The sequence below is a fragment of the Panthera onca genome, chromosome B1, assembly GCF_046562875.1.
Source record: "Panthera onca isolate mPanOnc1 chromosome B1, mPanOnc1 haplotype 2, whole genome shotgun sequence".
Taxonomy (NCBI): Eukaryota; Metazoa; Chordata; class Mammalia; order Carnivora; family Felidae; genus Panthera; species Panthera onca.
This window is the reverse complement of record NC_138342.1, coordinates 149,482,873-149,501,978: the sequence shown is the minus strand read 5'-3', so window position 1 is coordinate 149,501,978 and position 19,106 is coordinate 149,482,873. Positions and strand designations below refer to the sequence as shown.

Here is a 19,106-nt window from a genome sequence, read left to right as displayed (position 1 = left end):
GGGCATCTGCGGTGTTTCATGGTGGATCCAACCAACAGCAGGTTTTTCCTTTTCTCTTCTTTTCTTTTTTTCCCATGAGGGCAGGTGTGGGAAACGGGAAGGAAAAGAATGAGTGTCCGTCTTTCCAAAAGAACATTTTGGAGTGTTTCTGAAATACATGTGGGCTTCAACATAGTTTAAATTCCAGTGGCCCCATACTGATTTCATATGGTATTTTTGTGCTTGTCCTCAACTTGGAACCTGTGAGGATGTCTTGGAGTTTTACTGGTAATTTGTAGATTTGATTGCTTTAGTTCCTGTTCTGTAAAAGATCATCTTTTTCTGGGAGTGAATATTTGTTGATTTCTAACTGGCAGCTTCTAGAACTGTCAGTACTGCCTTTTTTCTTTATTACCTATTCCACATCTCTGACAATCCCACACAAGAACTGCTGCCGTCTGTTGCTTCGGTTACACTAACTTACATTCTGGAGTTCTTGGGGATTCCTTGTTACTAGTTTTATGTAAGATGATAGCCATGTTGTGTGTTTTTCTTCTTTGCTATCCTAAATGCTCTGTCTGGTTTTTATGATTAAACAAAACGGTGCTGCTGCTGTGTTTTTAGCATTGGAAATGGCAGTATATTTGAAAGCAAAACTATTGTAGAAAATTTAACTTTTTATTTCTTTTTATTTTGAAAAACCTTGTGGTTTTCCATTATTTCTGATAGAATGGCAGTATTCGAATGTTAGGATCTGGAACAAAACTGCTGCAAACTTGTAAGCAATTCTGTCAAAAAAGCATAGGTGAAGAACCTGGAAATGTGTAATTTGTTCTGGATAATTTGGGTCTAAAATAAGACTGGAAAAAACTAATTTGTCCTTCCTGTTTTGAGGATTGAGCTAGAAAGTTAAGCTCCTTCTGAGATTTTTTTTTTTTTATGTTAGTTTCTCTTCCTAATGGGACTGAAGAATAGGTCATCTTATCCAGAAATTGGCCAACCAATATCATATTGGGCAATAGGGGCTCAACAGAAAAAGTTATACACATCACTACAAAAAGGGAAAGATCTAAGGCGAGAGCTAGTTTAGCCAAATATTACTGGGTTGTTGATTAGACAAAAACAGATTTTGGAAATCCAAGCTGCTCAAAGTCAATTCCTGAATCTCAAAATTAGTGGGAAGAAATATAATCAAGTAGGTGAAAAAACACTGAGAGGTAATTGTGAGAAAGTAAAACATGGAGAAAGTACTTGGCTATGGAGGCAGCCGGAGGGTCCAGGAGCCCTTATCTTCCTGCCTCCCAAACTAAGGTTGGTCACAGAATCTAAGACCAACTGATGACATTTAGGTTGCTAAAAATATCCCTATTGTGAATGCAAGGGACTATTTACCTCTAAGCAGTGCACTCACTGTGCTTCCCAGAGTTTGGAACAGGGCCAGCCAAGACCTACTGCTAACAATACATTTTAAGGACACTTGGAGGAATATGGGCTCTTGCTCTTAACTATTGCCTGTCTGCGAATGAATAAAACCAAATTTTAAGCTCTATTATGAATTCTGGCATCAGTCTGGATCACTCAGAATTGACCTCCAGTATTTTCTCACCTTTATTCTAAGACCCCAAGAATCTTTCCCATTTTCTGCTGTACTTATTCTTGTTGCCCACCAACCCGTGGTGGGGGGGATCACCAGATTTTTAAGGGCAAGTTGAGGGCCTTTGCTACTGCAGAGACCACTCTGAGCTCTCCCAGAAGCCAGCTGTGCACTTTGTTAAAGAATGAGTAGGAGGGGAAGTATTCCTAGGTTCATGACTGGAAAAATGATATTGATTTTTTTTTCTATTTATGACAATTCCTGAGGCCTGGATTGGAAATCTTGCTATGATTAATTGAGTGATCCTCAAATTCTATTAATTTTATGTCATTCTTGGAATTAGAAAGGTACCGATTGTCAATGAAAATTAAACACCAAGATAAATTAATGATTAGGCTAACATACACTTAAAGTTTCATTTACTCCTGTCACGTGAACCCGAAAAGGTTTATATTTATGTGTGTAAACATATGTCAGTATGATTACATGTATTTGAAGGAAGAATAAAATAAATAGAGAAAAAACAGAAATTTTGCTTGGAATACTTAATATAAGAGAAGAAAAAAAAAATCTGTTAGCTCTGAAACAGCTCTGATTCTATTATGAATTGGGCCAAATTGCCACTGTTGAGACAGTAAGATGTCCAATGTACTCAGCCGGGAATATGGAACTAAAATCAAGTTTATCATAAAACACTTTAAGTTTGCCTTCAACTGTCGAGAACTCAGAAAGCACATAGTAACATCTGAAAGGATAATGCTATTCTTTAGGTGTCCTTCCATTTTTCCCAACCTCGGTGGTTGAGCTCCAGAGACATGAGTTAGCATAATGTACCAGCATTGCCTCTGCCTGGGAAAATAAATGACAGCTCAATCAACTCTAATACACTCAGAGAATGACAAATCATCTCTGAATGACTGCTTCATTTAATGATCTGGTTTAGATAGATAGCAGCTGAATGGCAGGGCCAGTTTCTGCACAGTGGCCAAGGGACTGGCAAGACAATCTCACATTGCAGCTCTCCCAGTTGCAAGACTGGGTTGCGAGGGAGGCAGGAAACCTGGCCACAGTTCTCCCAAGGGAATGCAAGAGAGCCTCACTCATTGTGCAGAAAGTGCTGGCTTTGACCTCTGCATTATACAGCAGCATTTACACAGAATTTGTTTGAAAGAGGCAACATCACATCCTCAGATGGTCTTTCAGATAACGCACCACCTAGGGCCAGACTTCCTTTCCCGTAAGCTGATAGGGAGAGATTTGAAAAGCCCATATACCCGTGAGAACCTTAGAAGAAAGAGGAAGAAAGCAAGTCAAAAGAAGTCAAGTGCAGCTGAGGCAGAGGAGGAGAACTGGAATTATTTAGGGTGCCTGTCTGTGGGAATGTTCCACAATTCCGGGTGACATTAATCTTGAGGAAGGAATTTAAATAGCAGCCGAAGGAGCCCGGCATTGAGATGAATTTTTAAAATAAAGATTTAAAAAAAGTTTTGCACAATTGCAAGAAGACAGACGGATGTGCCAAGATTGGCACATTGAGGACAGTAAGCAGACACATCTTAAAAGAATCTATGGCACCGGTTGGGGAAGGCACCGGTTTGTCTATTTTACATCTTTTATTCTCTCTTACACATGATACTCGGGATTCTGCAGAACTCTTCTTTTTGGACCATAAAGGAATACTATAAATGACTTTTAGCAAATTCATGAATTCTAAGGAGGGGAAGGGGTAAGGAGGAGGAAAATAATAGGAAATTCTGCTTCTTTCATTTAGTATCTTGACACACACAAAAAAGGCGTTCCATATGTGCATGGTTTAAGAATAATTTTCCACTTTAAACTTGCTCTTACCCTATCCAACAGAACATCGTAGAAAAGCACATTGCTTCTATTTGAATAGCACGAAGGGATGTTCGCCTTAGTAGATGGCTCAAAATCCTATATATTCCCTTTGGGCCTCATTGCCATCCACTACTCCACCCATTCTACTGGCTCCCAGAGGATCTACCCAGTTCCCTCCACCCAGAGGATGGAGTGATTTCTTCTCTGGAGAGCACTTTTCCATCTGATGTGACTTTTAATGTCTTCATGTCTTTAAGTAGGAAGCTGGCAGGGAGGGTTTGGAGACTGTTGGAACAGAGGATTTTCATTTTTGGAGTTTTCCCTTCTTGTTAAGGTATCAGAAGAGAATACTCAATATCATGCTTGACTGTCATATGGACCACAGACCTGATGGTCCTTCACGATCTGCTACCTGAGATTCCAACCTCAAACTCTCTCCCTGGCCAACCTTTTCAAAGTGGCGGATGCTGTATGGCCAAGAAGGGAGGGTACAGAGACTCTTCCCCTGTGTGGTGGAGGGGAGTGACAGCTCAGTGTGCTCTGTGGAGGTGTCTAGGCAGAGCAGTGAGAGGCAAGGGGGAACAACAGGGAACCAGAATCCTCCATTCATTGATCATTCATTCATTCATTCATTCAGGGAATATTTACTGAGCACCTACTATGTGCCATGCACTTTTTTTAGCTGCTGAAGAGCAGTAGCAACTCCATAAATCAAACAAAATCCCTGTGTCATGGAGCTGGCTTTCTTGTGTGGGAAGTAGATAAGAAACATGATAAATAAACGCATATATAACTTGCAAGATAGTGATGGATGTTGAGGAGTAAAATAAAGCAGGGAAGGGAGATGGGGAGTATATAAATATAAAGGTGCATGTGTGTGAGAGTTCTCGCACACAACGGGACAGTCAGTGAAAGGCCTTACCGAGAAGACAATTTTTTTGAGTAAGGACCAGGCAGAAGTGAGAGAAGGAGCCATAGGATTCCTGGGGCTGGAGGATTCTAATTAGAAGGAACAAGTGGCAAATCCCTGAGGTAGGATTGTGCTTGGCCCGTCTGGGGAGCAGTGATGAGGCCAGAGCACCTAGAGAAGCGTAAGCGGGGGGTGGGGGGTGAAGTAATAAGAGATGAGGCTGGAGGGATGGAAGCAACAAAGGTCAGACCATTCAGGATACAGGTAAGGACTTTGATTTTTACCCCAAGAGAGATGGTAGGCATTGAAAGGTGATTTTTTTTATGTTTTCTTTTAATTTATTTATTTTCAGAGAGAGAGAGAGAGCAGGGGAGGGGCAGAGAAAGAGAGGGGAGCAGAGGATCTGAAGTGGGCTTTGTGTTGACAGCAGTGAGTCCAGTGCAGGGCTAGAACCTACAAACTGGGAGATCATGACCCGAGCCCATTGGGGGCTTGAACCCACAAACGGCGAGATCATGACCCGAGCCAAAGTCAGATGCTCAACGACTGAGTCACCCAGGCACCCCCCATTAAAAGGTTTTGAATGGAGGAGCGGCCTGATCTCCCATTTTTAGTGGACTATGTTGAGAATAAGCTAAAGGGAAAAAGGGCAGGAGCAGCAGAGAGATGAGTTAGGAGACAAATGCAATAATTCAGCTGAATTTGTCAAGGAAATGAGTAGCAGTTTATAGGCTAGTTATGGTCTGTAACGTCTCCTTTACAAGGTGGATTCTTACAACCAGGGCCAAAAATTGCCTAAGCACTTCATTGTTTACCCAGAATCGGGTTGGCACAGAAAATCAGGTGGAAACCGTTCCAAGTACAAGCGCATAAAATAGCCAGTTACCCTGCCTTTGGCACAGATCTCCCATAAAGGATTCTTGTGTTTACATTGTTGGAGGTCGGTGGTTCCTTTGTGTAACTGCTTTAAAAAAGCCTCACAGTCTGCATTTCCCTTTTCACTTTCTTACAAAAACAGCAATTGACCTATTACATTTATTTAGGAGCTTTGCCCATTCTAACAATTAATTTTACCTTTATAGGAAATTAAACAGCCCTTTCATATGCTGGATTGGACCCTGGAACAGAAAAGGGACATTAGTGAAAAAACGGGTGAAATCTGGATAAAATCTGTAGTTTAGTTAATAGTACTATACCAACGCTAATCACTTAGTTTGAGTGTGCTGTGGTTAGAGTGGCAAACATAAGGTGTTAGCATTGGAACAACCGTGGTGAAGACGATATATGACCTTTGTGTACTCCCTTTGCAACTTTTCTGCATATTTAAAATTTGCAAAATAAAAAAAGACATTAAAAAAATCCCTCTCAAAGGGAAAAGAAAAAACATAAGAGTGATAACTTCAAAAGAGCTGTTCTAGGAGATAAAATGATCCCCAGATAGATTCTGCACATTTAGTAATTTTTATCCACTGTTAAGAAGGAGGTTGCTTTTACCCCATATATAGTTAGACACGAGTTCTCTTTTTCATCATTTCATTTAGATCACGCTGCATTTCAACACTTCTCTTGCCTCCTGCATGAAGTGTAGATGCACCACTTCTACTCTCAGGGATCTACTCTGCTTGGGAAACAGATGTTTTTCAAGACTGTTGACCAATCCACATGCTTGTCCCTTGGTTGCCTTTCTTTCTGCCTTCCTCCAATCTTCCAGGTCTTCATTCTTGTACCACACCCTCACTGAACAATTGCAACTGAATGCAACTGGCCCTTGAACTATAGCCCCGTTGTCTTCTTTCCCGAAACTTGAATCTGACCTTGTTTTGTATGCTGTGTTGAAACTTTGGGGAAAGAAATTTGCCATCGTGTTCAAAAAAATCTTATCTTCTCAATGTCTAATTGTTTAGACCAGAAATGACGAATGTAAATGCCCCATGGGCAGGGCAAATCACATAAAGGTGTAAGGCAGTCAAAGGTAATGACAACCTTCTACTGTAGCCTACCTGGCCTTTAGGTGGTTGTGGGAAGTTTGTGTCTTTCTGGGAAGTTGTGTCTTTCTTCTTCTTCTTCTTCTTCTTCTTCTTCTTCTTCTTCTTCTTCTTCTTCTTTTTTCTTCTCCTTCTTTAGATCATCAATGGAGAGCTGAGAAGCCAACATGGCAGAGAAGTAAGGGGATCCATACTTCCTGCATCTCTCAAACAAAGAAGTGTAGAAGCCAAAGGACTTTGAACACGAGAGCCTGGGAGGAAAAGAGGCTGAATCTACTAGGAAGAAAATGGGAAAGCTGGAAAAAAGATAGGTGGGTAACTGCGAACTGGGGGAGATAAAGAAAGGACAAGTGGGCACGGAGTGGAGGGACCCCCCTCTGTGGAGAGACAAAGGTAAGAGAAAGAGCAGCTAGGGAAGTGCAGGACTGTATCTGGACGGGAGAAAGACCTCAGACTGAGACTGAGAGGGATCCTATCTCTAACTGTGGGGCTTTCTTCGGACTGGAGCCGGCTCCCTGTTTGCGCACCTGGGGAGGCAGGGAGCCAGTCCTGGGTACGGGTGTAGGTCAGGGGCTCAGTCCGCAGGTGGAGAAAGTGGTTCCCTCCCTGGAGGGCTGCACAATAGTACAGAACCTGCCTGTGTTCACCATGCCCCGGGCACAGTGGCTGGGCTGAGGGTGCAGCCTGCAGGAGGAAAAGGCCGCCGTTTCCTTGGAGTGCTGTGGGAAAAGACAAAGGCAGCCTATGTCTGCCACCTTGGGGGGCTCCCAGTGAGGGTGGCTGCTCAGTCCGCAGTAGTAGAAGGTGGTCCTCCCTGAAGTGTGGCAGCACAGACAAAGCCAGCCAGGACCACATATTGCCGCACTGAGAGGAGCTTCCCCAGGGCCAGAGCGCATGGAGTGGGACTTTGAATCCTAGCCAAGCACAGGGTCAGGGGAGTTGGTGGAGAGAGAAGGACCGCCCCATCTGCACCCGTGGCACAGTGAGGACGACTTAAACTGAGTCCACTGGTCTGGCTCCACGGGGAAGAGAGTGGGGAATCACCATTCCTCCCCCCACCAGGCGGGGCCTCAGGAATCACTCCAGGTGGGTTCAGATTACACCAAACCATGCCCCCATGCACTGGGTAACTGCATATCCACCAGTGGAGCGGCACAGACCCTGTGGAGAGCTCCTCCTGACGATGCAGCATTGCCTGGATCAACACTAGGTCAATTCTGGGTATATAGATATACTCTCACCTCCCTCCCCATTTCTCCTCCTTATCTCTTCCTTCCCTTGGGCTCGTTACTCTGGTTATTGGTCTGTCTAAACAGACATATTTAATCCATTATCTCGATACAGGTTTTACACCTCCTTCTTTACACTCCTTTCTCTCTCTCTGGATGAAGCCTTTTGGTCGCTCTGTCTAGTCAATGTTTATTTTTTCTCCCCCCCCACCCCGCCCTGCTCCTGTCATTTCTCTCTTTGTAGTGCTCTTCCATTAGCACTGCCTCCACCCTCTGCTTTACTTGTAGTCAGTGTTTTTGGGTTTTTTGTTTTTAGTTTTTAGGTTTTTGTTTTTGTTTATTTGTTTGTGTTATTTGTTTGTGTGTTTTTGTCTCCTGGTTGTCTATCTGTTTTCCTTTGCAGGGCTACTCCAGGGAACAAATAAGAACACATCTGGTGGAGGGTCCAAAATATTACAAGTAGGGTAATAAAATAACCTAAGTCACAACAACAAAGAGCAAGTAACAATCCCTGAAAAAATACCTCCTGAAGGGCCAGACCCTGGACAGTATATAACCCTCCTTAATGTGGCAGTGCTCACAGGTGCAGAGCAAAGAACAAGCTTTTAAAACACATAAGGGACAGAAAACTAGCCAAAATGACGAAATGGAAGAATTCTCCTCAAAAGAAATTCCAGGAGGCAGCGACAGCTAACGAATTGATCCAAACCCGATATAAGCAATATAACAGAACAAGAGTTTAGAATAATAGTGATAAAATTAATCATTGGGCTTGAAAAAGCATAGAGGAAGCACAGAATCTATTGCTACAGAAATCAAGGGACTAAAAAATAGTCATGATGAATTGAAAAATGCTATAAATGAGGTGCAAAATAAAATGGAGGCAGCTACAGTGCGGATTGAAGAGGCAGAAGAGAGAATATGTGAATTAGAAGATAAAATTATGGAAAAAGGGGAAGCTGAGAAAAAAAGATTAAAAAATCCAAGACTACGAGGGGAGAATTAGAGAACTAAGTGATGCAATCAAACGGAACAATATCCATATCATAGGAATTCCAGAAGAAGAGAGAGAAAGGGGCTGAAGGTGTACTTGAACAAATCATAGCTGAGAACTTCCCTGATCTGGGGAAGGAAACAGGCATTGAAATCCAAGAGACAAGGAGAACTCCCTTAAGACGTAACTTGAATCTATCTTCTGCATGACATATCATAGTGAAACTGGCAAAATACAAGGATAAAGAGAGAATTTTGAAAGCAGCTAGGGATAAACAGGCTCTAACTTACAAAGGTAGACACATAAGGGTAGTAGACCTATCTACTGAAACTTGGCAGTCCAGAAAGGAATGGCAGGAACTCTTTAATGTGATGAACAGAAAAAATATGCAGCCGAGAATCCTCTATCCAGCAAGTCTGTCATTTAGAATAGAAGGAGAGATAAAGGTCTTCCCAAACAAACAAAACCTGAAGGAATTCTTCACTACTAAATGAACCTACAAGAGATCCTAAGGGGGGCTTTGTGAGTGAAATGTTGCAAGGACCACAAAGTACCATAGATACCACTACAAGCATGAAACCTACAGATATCACAATGACGCCAAACCCATATCTTTCAGTAATAATACTGAATGTAGATGGACTAAATGCTCCAACCAAAACACATAGGGTATCAGAATGGATAAAAAAACACGACCCATCTATTTGCTGTCTACAAGAGACTCATTTTAGACCCGAGGACCCCTTCAGATTGAAAGTGAGGGGATGGAGAACTATCTATCATGCTAATAGAAGTAAAAAGAAAGCTGGAGTAGCTATACTTATATCAGACAAACTAGACTTTAAATTAAAGGCTGTAACAAGAGATGAAGAAGGGCATTATATAATAATTACAGGGTCTATCCATCAGGAAGAGCTAACAATTATAAATGTTTACACATTGAATTTGGGACCCCCAAATATATAAAATATTTAATCACAAACATAAGCAACCTTATTGATAAGAATGTGGTAATTGCAGGGGACTTTAATACTCCTCTACAGCAATGGATAGAACATCTAGACAGAGAATAAATAAAGAAACAGGGGCCCTGAATGATACATTAGATCAGATGGATTTGACAGATGTATTTAGAACTCTGCATCCCAAAGCAACAGAATATACTTTCTTCTTGAGTGCACATGGAACATTCTCCAAGATAGATCACATACTGGGTCACAAAACAGCTCTTAATAAGTATAAAAGAATTGAGATCATACCATGCACACTTTCAGACCACAATGCTATGAAACTTGAAATCAAGCACAAGAAAAAATCTGGAAAATCTCCAAAAGCATGGAGGTTAAAAAACATCCTACTAAAGAATGAATAGATCAACCAGGCAATTAGAGAAGAAATTAAAAAATATACAGAAACAAATGAAAATGAAAATACAACAATCCAAACGCTTTGGGATGCAGCGAAGGCAGTCCTGAGAGGAAAATACATTGTAATCCAGGCCTATCTCAAGAAACAAGAAAAATCCCAAATACAAAATCTAACAGCACACCTAAAGGAAATAGAAGAAGAACAGCAAAGACAGCCTAAACCCAGCAGATGAAGAGAAATAATAAAGATCAGAGGAGAAATAAACAATATAGAATCTAAAAAACACAGTAGAGAAATCAATGAAATGAAGAGTTGTTTTTTTGAAAAAACAAACAAAATTGATAAACCTCTAGCCAGGCTTCTCAAAAAGAAAAAGGAGATGACCCAAATAGATAAAATCATGAATGAAAATAGAATTATTGCAACCAATCCCTCAGAAATATAAGCAATTATCAGGGAATACTATGAAAAATTATATGCCAACAAACTGGACAACCTGGAAGAAATGGACAAATTCCTAAGCACCCACACTCTTCCAAAACTCAAGCAGGAAGAAATAGAAAATTTGAACAGACCCATAATCAGTGGAGAAATTGAATCAGTTATCAAAAATCTCCCAAAAAATAAGCCAGGACCAGATGGCTTCCCTGGGGAATTCTACCAGACATTTAAAGCAGAGATAATACCTATCCTTCTCAAGCTGTTCCAAAAAATAGAAAGGGAAGGAAAACTTCCAGACTCATTCTATGAAGCCAGCATTACTTTGATTCCCAAACCAGACAGAGACCTAGAAAAAAAAAGAGAACTACAGGCCAATATCCCTGATGAATATGGATGCAAGAATTCTCAACAAGATACCAGCAAATCGAATTCAACAGCACATAAAAATAATTATTCACCATGATCAAGTGGGATTCATTCCTGGGATGCAGGGCTGGTTTAATATTCACAAATCAATCAATGTGATACATCACATTAATAAAAGAAAAGAACCATATGATCCTGTCAATCGATGCAGAAAAAGCATTTGACAAAATTTAGCATTCTTTTTTAATAAAAACCCTTAAGAAAGTTGGGATTGAAGAAACATACTTAAACATCATAAAAGCCACTTATGAAAAGCCCACAGCTAATATCATCCTCAATGGGGAAAAACTGAGAGCTTTCTCCCTGAGATCAGGACCATGACAGGGATGTCCACTCTCACTGCTGTTGTTTAACATAGTATTGGAATTCTAGCATCAGCAATCAGACAACAAAAGGAAATCAAAGGCATCAAAATTGGCAAAGATGAAGACAAGCTTTCACTTTTTGTATATGACATGATACTATATATGGAAAACCCAATAGACTCCACCAACAGTCTGCTAGAACTGATATGTGAATTCAGTAAAGTCACAGGATAAAAAATCAATGTACAGAGATCAGTTGCATTCTTATACACTAATAATGAAGCAACGGAAAGACAAATAAAGAAACTGATCCCATTCACAATTGCACCAAGAATCATAAAATACCTAGGAATAAACCCAACCGAAGATGTAAAAGATCTGTACACTGAAAACTATAGAAAGCTTATGAAGGAAATTGAAGAAGATACAAAGAAATGGAAAAAAATATTCCATGCTCATGGATTGGAAGAATAAATATTGTTAAAATGTCAATACTACCCAAAGCTATCTACATATTCAATGCAATCCCAATCAAAATTGCACCAGCATTCTTCTCGAAGCTAGAACAAGCAATCCTAAAATTTGTATGGAACCACAAAAGACCCAGAATAGCAAAGGTAATATTGAAGAAGAAAACCAAAGCAGGAAGCATCACAATCCCAGACTTTAGCCACTACTACAAAGCTGTAATCATCAAGACAGCATGATATTGGCACAAAAACAGACACATAGACCAATGGAATAGAATAAAGATTCCAGAATTGGACCCACAAATGTATGGCCAACTAATCTTTGACAAAGTAGGAAAGAATATCCGATGGAAAAAAGACAGTCTCTTTAACAAATGGTGCTGGGAGAAATGGAAAGCAACATGCAGAAGGATGAAACTAGACCACTTTCTTACACCATTCACAAAAATAAACTCAAAATGGATGAAGGACCTGAATGTGAGACAGGAAACCATCAAAACCCTAGAGGAGAAAGCAGGAGAAAACCTCTCTGATCTCAGCCGCAGCAATTTCTTACTTGACACATCTCCAAAGGCAAGGGAATTAAAAGCAAAAGTGAACTATTGGGACCTCATCAAGATAAAAAGCTTCTGCACTGCAAAGGCAACCGATGGAATGGGAAAAGATATTTGCAAATGACCTATCAGACAAAGAGCTAGTATACAAAATCTATAAAGAACTCACCAAAGTCCACACCCGAAAAACAAATAATCCAGTGAAGAAATGGGGAGAAAACATGAATAGACACTTCTCTAAAGAAGACATCCAGATGGCCAACAGGCATATGAAAAGATGCTCAACATCACTTCTCATCAGGGAAATACAAATCAAAACCACACTCAGATACCACCTCACACCGGTCAGAGTGACTAAAATGAACAAATCAGGAGACTATAGATGCTGGCGAGAATGTGGAGAAACAGGAACCCTCTTGCACTATTGGTGGGAATGCAAACTGGTGCAGCCGCTCTGGAAAACAGGGTGGAGGTTCCTCAAAAAATTACAAATAGACCTACCCTGTGACCCAGCAATAGCACTGGTAGGAATTTACCCAAGGGATACAAGAGTATTGATGCACAGGGCCACTTGTACCCCAATGTTTATAGCAGCACTTTCAACAATAGCCAAATTATGGAAAGAGCCTAAATGTTTATCAACTGATGAATGGATAAAGAAATTGTGGTTTATATACACAATGGAATACTACTTGGCAATGAGAAAGAATGAAATCTGGCCATTTGTAGCAATGTGGATGGAACTGGAGAGTGTTAAGTTAAGTGAAATAAGTTAGGCAGAGAAAGACAGATACCATATGTTTTCACTCCTATGTGGATTCTGAGAAACTCAACAGAAGACCAGCAGGGAGGGGATGAGGGAAAAAAAAAAGTTACAGAAAGGGAAGGAGGCAAACCATAAGAGACTCTTAAATACTGAGAACACAGTGAGGGTTGATGGGGGGTGGAGGGGAGGGGAAAGCGGGTGATGGGCATTGAGGAGGGCACCTGTTGGGATGAGCACCGGGTATTGTATGGAAACCAATTTGACAATACATTTCAGTAAAAAAGAAGTAAAATAAAATAAAATACACAGCTGATAGATATAAAAAAAAAAAGAACATCAATGGAAGCTTTAAGTCTGTTTCCACGCAACCTGTATTTTATAGATACAGGTTATGATTTAGTCAGGTACTATGGGAAAATGTGATCTGTTGCAGTTTGAAGCAGTAACTGTGTAGGAATAAAAATATATGTTTCCACGTAAGATGGAAAAAAGCTTGATAAGATTTTACCTGGCTGCAAACCACACAATGATGCTTTGAGATCTTTAAGAGTATTTCTGAGTCACTAAGGCAAAATTGCACTTAAATTATCATGAGTAGGGGTGCTGGGTGACTCAGTCAGTTAAGCACCCAATCTTGATTTAGGCTCAGCTCATGATCTCAAGGTTTGTGGGTTCAAGCCCCCCATTATGCCCTGCACTGACAATGTGGAACCTGCCTTGGATTCTCTGTCTCCCTCTCTCTCCCTGCCGCTCCTGCACTCCCTCTCTGTCTCTCGCAGAATAAATAAATAAACTTAAAAATTTGTCATAGGTAGTAGAGGGAGGCAAACCATAAAAGGCTTTTAAATACAGGGAACAAACTAAGGGTTGCTGGAAGGAGGTGGGTGGGGGGATGGGCTAAATGGGTGATGGGCATTAAGGAGGCAAATTGTTGGGATGAGCACTGGGTGTTATATGTGAGAGGTGAATCACTGGGTTCTGCTCCTGAAACCAATACTCCACTGCATATTAACTATTTTGAATTAAAATAAATATATTTTAAAAATTATTATAGGTAGTAGATATAACCTTAACCAAAAACACCTTACAAAGACACTCTCCTGCTTATCGAGTAACAAATTCCTGTATCATACAATGCGTTAGACTATGAAAGCTCTTTTGGGGGGGAGGTCTACTTTACATTTCCACTGCTATAAATTAAGCCCATGGTAGATAACTAAAACTAATAGGAGCAGACCATTATTACTAATATTCCAGGGAAGCTTTAAAGAAATGGTTAAGATGCAAAGTATTAGATCAGATTACTAACTGGCCCAAGCAGCTACTATTAGGACCAGGTGCACATTCAAAAACATTTGGAAATGGAACATGCATTGATGTCCTTGACCTTGACTCTCTCCTTCACGCCTGGGGCATCCCAGGCACAGGTAGAGAACATCTTTTTGGACCCTCTCAGCGAAACAAGCAGGTGCACGTGAAACCTTTTCCAAGGGGAGCTGGAAACCCAAGAACGCTGCCTCAGTATCCTGGCCTCTCCTGCCACGTTCTGTGTTCAGACTTCTGCAAAGCCACAGACACCAACCAGGCTAAGGCATGTCCACGCCCACAACGCAAAACCAAGGACAGTGATGAAGAGGCTCCTCCACAATGCACCATAGTCAACTCCTGGCTTCTGAAAGCCTTGAGAAGTAGGACGGCGCTAGCATCCAGCCCAGCCTGCAATTTCCCCCTCACAGCCTCCTGCTAAAAGCAGATTAAATTGCTAGGATAAATCCACCCTATCCAATTTTAGTCCTTGCTTTAGCATATGCTTTTCTATGAGGAAAAGGCTATAGTAACAGGATTGAATGGAACGGAACCCAGCACAATAGTCCTTTCTATGCCAAAAGATAGATCTTCTAAATTTGGGAACCGGGACTATTCAGTTCTTTCCATTTTAAAATCATGAAGTGAAATAAAAAAGAAACGTTCCGAGGTGGAAAGGTTAGTGCTTATTTAAGGAACCCATGTGGCTCCCGCGTGTGCCACAGTTCTGGGTGTTATGGAAATGCATTTCTTCACAATTCTGTACGGCACCTCTGGGTAGGAAAATAGTCAAGCCCCTCCATCACCTCATCCTTGCATATACAAATAGCAACAAGGCTACGCACGGTGGATGGTGAGGGATTCAATCGTGGAGAGCAGGTCACATTTATTTACACAATAGCACGATAGATATTTTCATTCTCTGCAAGCTCTTATGGAAATTTCACTAACCTGAAATAAAAATATTTTCCAGGTGTATTAAAAAAAATCCAACTGGGGAGTCAACAGCCGCCAACGGTTCTGGGTGGGACTATCAAGGCTGAGGGCAGAATACTCATCTTTGGCAACGTATGAAAAAATGCTGGACATTCATTTAGTGGAGATGATGTAAGCTAATCTTACTTGGCTGTAGAACAAAGGAGTGGGAGGTGTTGGCATTCTGTCCTGTCACCTGAGCGCAGGAGTGACGGACACAAGGAAGTAAGAGCAGGGTTCATGCAGCCTCCTCACCTCCCCCCAGGCGGCTGGTGGGGGCTCCACCGGAGGGTAGTACTTAGGCACATCCCAGGCCACTGCAGCCATGAACCACTTGAAGTCCTTGCACTTGAGCTGTTTGCGCAGCTCCTTCTGGGCGGAGATGTCCCCGGTGGACAGGTGCCTGTATTCTGGGCGCCGCTGGTAAATGTACTCAGCAAATTCATCCATCCAGGTCTCAGCCACACGCTTCAGGTTCTGTGCAGCAGAAAAGAATGTCATTTATTGACTTGTGCCCTCAGAGGGTGATTTTAGTCACACTGGAAATTGAAAAAAGGAAAAAAGAATAGACAACCTCAGACAGCGCTGGTTGGAGGCTTATTAATAAGGGGAGTTTTTTTTGTAACTACAAGGGTGTGATATGATTAGTCTGAGGCCTTGCACGCATTTCTGTTTCTGGCATGGGGTTCAACTGCCAATTAGATAATTTGTCAGAGTCAGTAAAAATTCAGCTTACAGTTATATCAACTTTCTCATCCCTCCTGTTATTTCATGATTATAAATTCTTTATTTTTCACACAGAACTAAAGGATTTGAAACTGGAGATAATGAAGTTCTTAGGCATCAAATTGCTTCAACCATTTCAAGGAACAGTTAGGATCCTGGAAAGAATGAGCACAAACAAGCTGTTATTCTTTTCTCCCAATTAAAGAGGCAACCCAGCATTACTAAATTCAAGACCTTGTGTTCTGATGATATTTTCTATGTATAATACAGATGCTAAGCGGAATTCAGTAATTTACTGCACAATGAAGCATAATGAAGCTAAGGGAAGCATCAAGTAGCCAGTCTTCTCTGCAGATGTTTCCATGGGTGAAGGAAGCAGGAGGCTGTTGGTAGGGAAAAAAGCATGCTCCTTAGGGGCGGGAGAACATGTGGGTTCAGGGGAGGAAGCTATTCAGTTTTGAGGTCAAGGAAGCAACTCATCCTCTCTAGGCCTCAGATTCCTCACCTGAGAATACACAACTAGTAAATATATACCTACATCATGGGAGTGGTTGTAGGATTAAGCAAAGTAACACCCGTAAAGGGCTCTGAATAGTACCTGGCATGAGCTAGGTACTATGGATATTATTATTAATAATTGGAGAGCCTAATGTTGGGCTTGGCCACAGATGAACTGAATTGTTCCTGTGGTCTTTTTTCATGTTTATTTTTTGAAAGAGAGAGAGAGAGAGAGAGAGAGAGAGAGAGAGAGCATGTGAATGGGGGCGGGGCAGAGAGAGAGGGGGACAGAGGATCTGAAACTAGCTCTATGCTGACAGCACAGGGCCCGATGCTGGGCTCGAAATCATGAACCGTGAGATCATTCCCTGAGCTGAAGTCAGATGCTTTAACCAACTGAGCTGTCCAGGCACTCTTGTTCCTGTGGTCTTTAGCTAAGATGAGATGTTCTCTGACATCTCTTCAAGCTTTAATGCTACGCTAGAGAGAGTGCATTGTCTAGAAGGTCTGAGTTCTGATACCCCCAGCTTGTAGCATCGTTTCATAGCTGTGTCCTTTAAGCTCTGGTTCTCGTTTGGCGTTCCAATTTCTTATTTCAAGTGCCCAGGGGCTGGAAAGAACCCTTTCCGGTTTCTCATTTGCGCTTAGAAGATAAAGTGGGCAGAATGGCTGGAAACTTTAATAAGATTCAGGCATAAGTGACTGAAGTAAAAACTAGCGATATCTAGGAAAATCATTTTATCTTTTTTTTCTAAAGATTTTATTTATTAATTTAATTTTAGAGATAGAGTGAGTGGGGGAGAGGGGCGGAGGGAGAGAGAGAGAGAGAGAGAAAATCTTTTTTTTTTTTAAGAAAAGTTTATTTATTTTTGAGAGAGAGAGAGAGAGGGAGGGAACATTCAACTGATTGAGCAGGTGAGGGGCAGAGAGAGAGGGAGATGGAATTCCAAGCAAGCTCCAAGCTGTCAGCACAGAGCCTGATGTGGGGCTCGAACCCACAAACCATGAGATCATGACCTGAGCCAAAATCAAGAGTCAGATGCTTAACCCACTGAGCCACCAAGATGCCGCTGAAAATTATTTTCTATTAAAAATTGCTACAGAATCGTAATTAAGGCCTGGAGCTATGCCCAGAGGTCTGCTGGGAGTCAGAATCTCCAAATATCTTAGTCCTAGTAAGATTGCACCCTTTTATTGTTCTGTCCCACTCCCTCCACCTCCAGTGTTCCCGATAGACATTTCTTCCATCTGATCTTGTCCCCTATGTACCCCCCCACCCCTCCGCTTGCTTCCACAGTCTCCTTTATTACTTTTGGTCCCTGGTGGGCATGAGGGTGGGCTCAGTTAATATAGCAAGATGCAGAAAAGAGACAGTGCCACAAAGTCTACTGTGATTTCTTGGTTGCCTCTGTGTTCTTTCCTTTCTAAGATTCCTGATATTGAGAGTACAAGAATTTTGGGGTTACCTGGGTTGGTCCAGTTGGTGAAGCATCTAACTCTTGATTTTGGCTCCGGTCATGATCTCACTGTTTGTGGGACTGAGCCCTGCCTCGGGGTTGGGATACTCTCTGCCCCTCCCCCACTCATGCTTGCTCATGTGCTCTCTCTTTCTCTCTCAAAATAAATAAATAAACTTCAAAGAAAATTAAAAAAAAAAAAAGAGAATGTAAGAATTTTTTCTGACATTATTTTTGGCCATCATTGTGCTGTCTGACATCTCATTGGCATTGCTTCAGTCATGACACTTTCCACCCTGATTCCTGTTTACCTCAACAGATGATCAGAGTCAAGATTGTTTTGCAATATTCTAGCCCTTTTCACAGATTCTGAACTGCCTGATTTGTTTGGGGAAAGACAAGGAAACAGGTGATGTTTGAGGATCCTGCTCTGTGATGGCCTCAGGTACTACACTTATCTGTAATATTTAAGTAGGATTCTTCAGCATTATCTCGCTATTTACCTTTCATTCTGATAAGTGTTCTGGATGAAACGCTTTGTATTTTCATCTGTCTTTGGACAGACAATTTTTATGATTAGCAAAAAGATTCAAAGATAGAATGGAAAAAACATTAGTCACTAATATGAAAACTTTATTTATATTCAAATTAATTTTTAGGCTGCAGTTACAACCTTTCTCCTAAAATCCAATTATTTTTTTATTTTTATTTTTTTTATTTAAAATTTTTTTTTAATATTTATTTTTGAGACAGAGAGAGACAGAGAATGAGTGGGGGAGGGTCAGAGAGAGAGGGAGACACAGAATCTGAAACAGGCTCCAGGCTCTGAGCTGTCAGCACAGAGCCAGACACGGGGCTCGAACTCACAGACCGTGAGATCCTGACCTGAGCCGAAGTCGGAGGCTCAACCGACTGAGCCACCCAGGTGCCCCACCTAAAATCCAATTATTATATAAAGTAGAAATATTTAACTTCCACTACTTTATGCTTCTCTGATAAATGAAAGTGAATAAAGGCAGTGGTCTATAAAAAAGCAGAGGCAAAGAGGTAAATTCCCCAGGAATAATGAGAAAATGACTTTGTTAAGTAGAGACATGCCTTAAAAATTCTGATAGCTTTGTCATTAAGCAATCTATTTTGATTTGTGTAAATAAACACTTTGAGACTGTATTTTATATGAAGTTAGATATAGATCTGTTTTTTAATTAAAAAACTCAGCACTTTGAATGATTCCAAGCACATATGGGTACTCATCTGGGCATGCTAATTGTTGAATTAAAAAAAA

At 41.2% G+C, this 19,106-nt stretch overlaps 1 protein-coding gene across 1 annotated transcript in view; it reads right to left on the bottom strand.

Moving 5' to 3' along the window:
- GALNTL6 (polypeptide N-acetylgalactosaminyltransferase like 6) overlaps positions 1–19,106 on the bottom strand; it is a 1,203,008-nt gene that overhangs the window by 60,228 nt on the left and 1,123,674 nt on the right. The window contains exon 11 of the mRNA XM_078445606.2: positions 15,396–15,617. Within this exon, the coding sequence (XP_078301732.2) occupies positions 15,396–15,617 (222 nt within the window). The remainder of the gene's footprint in view (positions 1–15,395; positions 15,618–19,106) is intronic.